Source organism: Ornithodoros turicata, chromosome 2 (assembly GCF_037126465.1).
Source record: "Ornithodoros turicata isolate Travis chromosome 2, ASM3712646v1, whole genome shotgun sequence".
Classification (NCBI taxonomy): Eukaryota; Metazoa; Arthropoda; class Arachnida; order Ixodida; family Argasidae; genus Ornithodoros; species Ornithodoros turicata.
In genome coordinates this window covers 78,364,255-78,370,607 of record NC_088202.1, presented here as the reverse complement: position 1 = coordinate 78,370,607, position 6,353 = coordinate 78,364,255, and the positions used below count along the sequence as shown (strand labels likewise).

At 42.9% G+C, this 6,353-nt stretch overlaps 1 protein-coding gene across 9 annotated transcripts in view; it reads right to left on the bottom strand.

The window, feature by feature from the left end:
• Window positions 1-1,829: 1,829 nt before the first annotated feature.
• LOC135385591 (uncharacterized) overlaps window positions 1,830-6,353 on the bottom strand; it is a 139,646-nt gene continuing 135,122 nt past the window's right edge. For all 9 annotated transcript variants that reach the window (XM_064615002.1, XM_064615004.1, XM_064615008.1 and 6 more), the window contains one exon: window positions 1,830-3,790. In XM_064615002.1, coding sequence (XP_064471072.1) covers window positions 3,745-3,790 — 46 coding nt within the window. In that variant the 3' untranslated portion in view covers window positions 1,830-3,744. The remainder of the gene's footprint in view (window positions 3,791-6,353) is intronic.

Genomic DNA, 6,353 nt, shown 5'->3' with positions numbered 1-6,353 from the left:
CTTGGAAAGCTACGTCATGCTACATGACGTCTCCTCACTTTGCACGCTGCTCCTTACTTTACAGGACGTCCAGTCGAGATGCGTGGCAATAATCACGTACCTACCGAGTCTTCTGGGATACCAATATACCATACCGAGCAAGCAACCTCCGATATTGACAAAATCAGGGGACTGGCATCACAGTTCACGACTCTGCTGCAGTCGCAGGCTTGGATTCCTCGCTACATCCAAAACAACGATTTAGACATTACGATTACGGCAGTTTTCTTATGCTACAACCACGGGCGCGATCGGCTTTGATGAGGAGCGCCGCCGCAGCCTCAGTCCCCAGGCACAAGGCGTTACCGAACTGCGCCGAAGGGATGAATGGTGATGGGTTACATGCAGAAGGGCATTCGATTGTAGCGGTTGAGGGTCAAGTCCCGGCAGATGGATGCAGGTGCACATATAGTGCAACTGCATGAAATATCGGTGACTTCTCGGAATGCATGTGATAGCGACATCGTGTGGAGAAACCTTCATATTCCTTTAACGTCGAGGGAAGTCACGTCAAGCAAAGACCTGAGACAGCACAGCCGGTGCCGGGTTTCGAACCCGCGTCACTTCTCAGTCTCGGCGTGGAAGGCGATTACCCTGAATGGTACCCCACGCGAGCTGGTTTTTCCTGTGTGGTGCTCGCTGATTTGTTACAATTGCGATAGCATAACTTTTTCCGTTCCAAAATCGCCTTTTGTCTGGGAAGTTCACAGCAAGGAATATAGGTTGGGAAGGAAAGGGGAAACTATTGGGACGCTAGTACTCTGACTCTCTATGAAAAGAAAAAGAAGGTGTGGTGCTTCAAAGAAGAAAGAAAAATTCTCGAGTAAGTCCTGAGGAGGTTTCTTCAGGAAAACTTTTTCTCCTTGTTGATTTCACCGGATCATGAGGTCATTTCACGTTGGTAAACGCACGGTACTAAATCTTGCTTTTATTAGTTCCTTAAAGTTAAATTGCTGTGGCTGACTGGCAGATTTACTAGTGCTTGTTACTGTACATCATGATTAATTATCGTGTGTGCTAATTCAGCATTCAGCGACGTTAATTCGCAAGTTACATTTCAATGTGAATAAATGTGCGCTACTTGCTTCATTCGCTTTCCATAATGTTTACTTACCGTTCTGTTGCTCTTGCTGGTTTGCAATTTTTATGCCCGTGCTTTTGTTACTGTGCATCTTGTGTGGTCGGTTACCACAGGTACTAATCAGTAATCACGCATTGAGCAGCTTTGACGGTTTCGTTGTAGTGTATGAGGCAATTGCACGCCACGGGTGTGTTCGTCTACGTGAATGTGGGAGTGACTGGCAACAATGTAAGAAAGAATGGCAACAAGAATGTGTTGAGGGTGACCGCGTGTCCCTGTGTTTCCTACAGCGTGGCTTGGTACGTTTCTACTCGGTTTGTTCTCGAATGTTGGTAAGCGCGCGGTACATCTTCACTCACATTGCTCTGGCTATAGCTGAGACTTGACTAGCATTTTTACTGTGCACCTTGAGTGTATTGTGTGATTATCTGCGCTAAGAGAACATGGAGCGGCATTAATTAGCAGATTGATATCAAATGGTGGCCAGATTTCCGCGAAATACTTCGAGGAAGGTTAGTTAGCAAAATCAAGTCTACTAGAAACCATTAAACTGTCTCTCTCTCAGTTACTAATCCACATTAGCAGAAAATCTGCACAGCAACGCAGTTAGTTTGACTACAGAGCCAGCCAAAGGTGGACCTTCTTTTCTTCCAGTGGCAAAGTGGTCGGCATGTTTTGGAACGTGTCATATATCTGTAATACAATAATGTAAAGTCGTGAAATGCAGCTTTTATTACCATTGGCCTCAAATTCATGTATCATATATTGCTATCACCTAGAAACATCGCTACTGCTGTGGAAGAACAGCAGAACAAAGGTTTGTTTCTGCACAATAGAGAATATAAAACCAATTTTAGAATCCGTGGTTAATTGCCTCTGTATCAACATGCATGAGGACATACCAGAAGCAGAGGCATCCCGCAGCAGGAATAACAGCACAACTAATACAAATACAACGTCAATTTCAACAATTTTCACTGCAGCTTGCGTTTCTGAAGTACTAAAAGCGACTGTATTTTGGAGATAGTTCTCTTTAGCATGTACACATACGTTAGTATACCTGACTAGTCCATTCAGTAACACAACAGTTGTCAATTTTCCCCTTGTGGTATGGGGCATATGTTATGATTGTAACCAGCCATTATTGCAGCGCCTGAAATATACACAGCAACGTTATTTGTACATGTACGGCTGTTGCAGCATCACAGCCAGCACCTTCACTTTAAGCAACGAATTAGAACCTTATGTCATGCCACGACTTGTGTATGTTTCTTCCTCATAATGCTATTTTCTAGAGGACGTTAATAAGCCGCAGCAACACGACACGAATCGACACGAAGTAATATTCGCAAATCTCCTATCGTCTCTTCGTACGTGTAGTATGGCGGGCACACATCTATAGTTTCAAGCTTGCGATTGAGTTGTATTCGTGGACGTTCTTCCACGCAACCTGACCTACCTCCGCTTATCTTAAATTTTATACACAGCAAATGTTACTTCTCGGTTTTAATAGAGATGGAATGAAAAGTAAAAGTTCATGTGTTAGAAGCGAGTTCGAGTAAAACATCGAAGCAAGTTCACACGGATCATAATCGGCGCCGTAACAGTCAGAACAAACGCTGTTTATACATCAACACGCAAAGAGTGGGGAGCCCTGCAAGCTACGCTCTTACTCCATTCACAGGCACCCAGGACGGAAAATATCTACCTGGCAGTCAGAAATCCATTCACGATCACTCGTCACGATCAGTGTTTTTTCAATGTAAGTATGGCATTTTCAGAGGATGATTTCTGTGAAAATGCCCTCAGTGCCAAGACATGTAACAGCAAACAGCAAAGCACCTACACACCATTTTAAGCACGCTATCGTGACAGAAAGCGTAGCTAACCTTGTGGCTGTCCTGGCATACAAAATAGAAACTGACTCAATGAATGAACACTCTCCGTTCCACACTCGTCGCATCTAAGCATAGGCACTGTCCCGTTTTAAGTATATTCTTCAGATGGTATAGTCTTATTAATGCGCGCAGCCTTCGAGCTAGCACATTTCCGAAATTTGCTCCTAAGATATATCGGGCACGATAAGGTACGCCCATAATATGTAATATACTCTGCACAATAAGTATGCCAAACTTCAATAAGAGTTATCTGCATTTCTTTCAAATTTGTAGATAACAATAATATATTACTTCATGCATGGGAAGTCAACAACGCCTGGTAGTCGGAAACCAAGCTCACTTCGACAAAAATGATCGCAGGCAACACGAACAATTGCAGCATTACTTCCACTTAACATAACTACAGCATTAATAATTCCCTTAGAACACGCGACTGCCTGGCACTATATTCACATGCTGGCTGCGGCAGGTCAAACTTATAGCGTGAGAAATAAAACTCTACACTGCGTTCTTTCAGCAGCAGGGCTGTCCTGGTAAAGCCGTCGATATCAATAGTAACGTTAAGATTCTTATCCGACAGAGCGAATGTGTCATAACTTATGCACTCTTGCAATATGCAGCTCGTTTTACACCGGTCACGTCTGAAATAAAAATGAAAGCACTGTACAGCGTTCGGCAGCAGTTCATACTATGTTGACCAACATCACGAGTGAGCCGAGGAGATCATCAACTTGATTTGATTCTCGTGTCACGTGGGTCGGCGACTGGTTCCCTGAAAGACACAGCACACGTGAAAATGTGAGACTATGTGTAAATATGCTGAGTTTACACACGCAGCACACGGGTGAGTAGGCCACGCTCTGGAGATATTCTGACATATATTTTGTACAGGTTCTGCGCGGAAAGATTAGCAACCCACTGTGACCTTACAGAAAAACAGTTATCACAAGTTGTCTAGAAAACTACCAGTTTGGAAACAGATATCAGTTTGCAGGAACCACATCATTTGGGCAACGTGTCCAATAACGAAAAATGCACTCAATCATTACTAAGAGATATACAGGGTGTTTTTTTTTATTCGTTACAGAATTTTTATAAAAAAAGTAGCAGAACAAAATATATGCCGTTTTAGCAGATCGGTTATACGGCTAGGTGAACATCCTGTAGGACAGCGTACGCAACTAGTGGACCACAAATTAGCTAAAATTCATTAATTAACTTATGTTTTCTGTGAAATGCGAGATAGCAGAATTAGAGCCAGTCATTATTCAAATCCATCGTCCTTATTACACCCTGGAAAGCGAACTGTTTCGAGATATAAATTGCCAAATTTCGCTATGCAAATGAGCCAAAGTCAGAACTACGCACCACTCGAGCGCAGAAAGAGCGACAGGCAATCCATGTGAGACGGTCACGTGCTTTGAAGCGATGGAGCTGATTGGAGTAGGCCAGATAGAGCGCTATCCGACTCAGATAAGGCAAAGGTCGCGTCGTTTCTGCCGTCGAAAAGCGTGCAGTTCTTGTTTCGGCTCATTTGTAGCGAAATTTTACAATTTATATCTCAAAGTACGTTCGCTTCACAAGGCGTTTATTAAGGACTGTGGATTTGAATAATGACTGGCTCCAATTCTGGTATCTCGTATTTCCCAGAAAACATCTAATTAATAAGTTAATGAATTTTATCTAATTAGTCGTCCAGTTGTTGCATACGCTGTCCTACAGGATGTTCTTGCTGGCCGTATAACTCACGTGCTAAAACGGCATCTACTCGTATTTTGCTCTGCTAGTTTTTTAAATAAAAATTCTGTAACGAATAAAAAAAAACTGTATACCAACATACAACAACAACTCCAATGGGTATACCGTCTTTCATTGTCAACACACATGTGATTGCCGATGACTGAGAAAGGCGATGCCTTTTAATAACTGTTCCAAAAAATCATTTCATTTAGCTCTGTGCAAAATATGCAGAAATTGTTGAAGTTCCCCGTGTATTTAATCTCTTTGTGTGCTACAGAAAAGGGAACCGCGAAATTACGGACACGAGGAAGAGTAAAGGCCCAGGAGGAATCGCCGCGGTTATGTTGATAGCATGCTATGTTATTTCAGACGATCTCTGCCGTAGGGATCCCCCTCACTCCAATGGAAATTCGCTACATAATTTTTAAGTGTGATGACAAAAAACTAGTTTCAAAATAAGAGGCACATCACGATGATACTGTGCTCAAAGTTACGGGAACATCTATGTTCCCGTAACTTTTTTTAAAACTTTGAACTTTTTAATGTTCGGTAATTGGATTACCGAACATTAAACATTCCGTTTTCAAAGTTCCAACAGGGTACCTACCGGGATTCCTTGCACGACAACAGCTAATCTAGTGCACCACCACATTTGTGTTGACAGCGGTATCCAAGCTAATTGTATTGACCCAGACTTCAAAAAGGAGTTCGACTCTATGTCACATTACGACACTGGCTATTTCCATATCTAGCGGATAATACTATAATATCATAAATTAGCCTTACAGCGATGCCTAGATAATGTTTTCATGGAGTTCAGACTATGGATGATGATATTACGTATGTACTGGTAATTACTCCTATATCCACTTTCGATCAAAACGAACGCCCTGTGTTTGCGGGCTGGGACTGGAAAACAACTTTCGTGAATATGTGTTAAGTATCAAGGGGTGAAGTACACACATCAACACAATATTTAATAATGTAAGAAAACCTTACATTTTTTTCGAAGCAACCTAGAAGCAGCAATCGCAAAGAAAAATGGTATGTTTATCTAGGGTATGTGCGACGATATCCGTTTGGGACCATCGTACTATAGCTACTTATTGGTAACTTAACTAAGGCACGGTTTCACCAAAGCCGATTAACATTTGAACCGATATCAGTGTTCCCTTAAAAGGCCACTCCGGACTCGGAAAACAGCGTTTATTTTATTTAGACCATGAAAAGAAGGCGCCTCAAGGATTCTATACGCGAAATTTCAATCCTGTTTACGAACGCTGTGCATTTCTGTCAATATTTGAAGATCTGCTGCGTCTCCACAAGTTTCGATGACGTGAACAGCGGGTGACGTAACCATAAGCCCACAAATTGCAATGATGTCATGTTCTGGAGAGGGCACTCGTCTCCCAGCAACGACGCCGGCGTCCGGGGAGGGTCACGTGGTGGAGAAGTCACGTGGTGGAGAAGTCACGTGGCGCTGATCGAAAGAGGGGAAAATGGTAGAGATGTCTTCTCCCTGCTTTGTGTTTTCTCGAATGGCGGAGCGGTCGGATGATACGTGACGTGGGGCTCCGCTAACGGAGTGCAAAAAG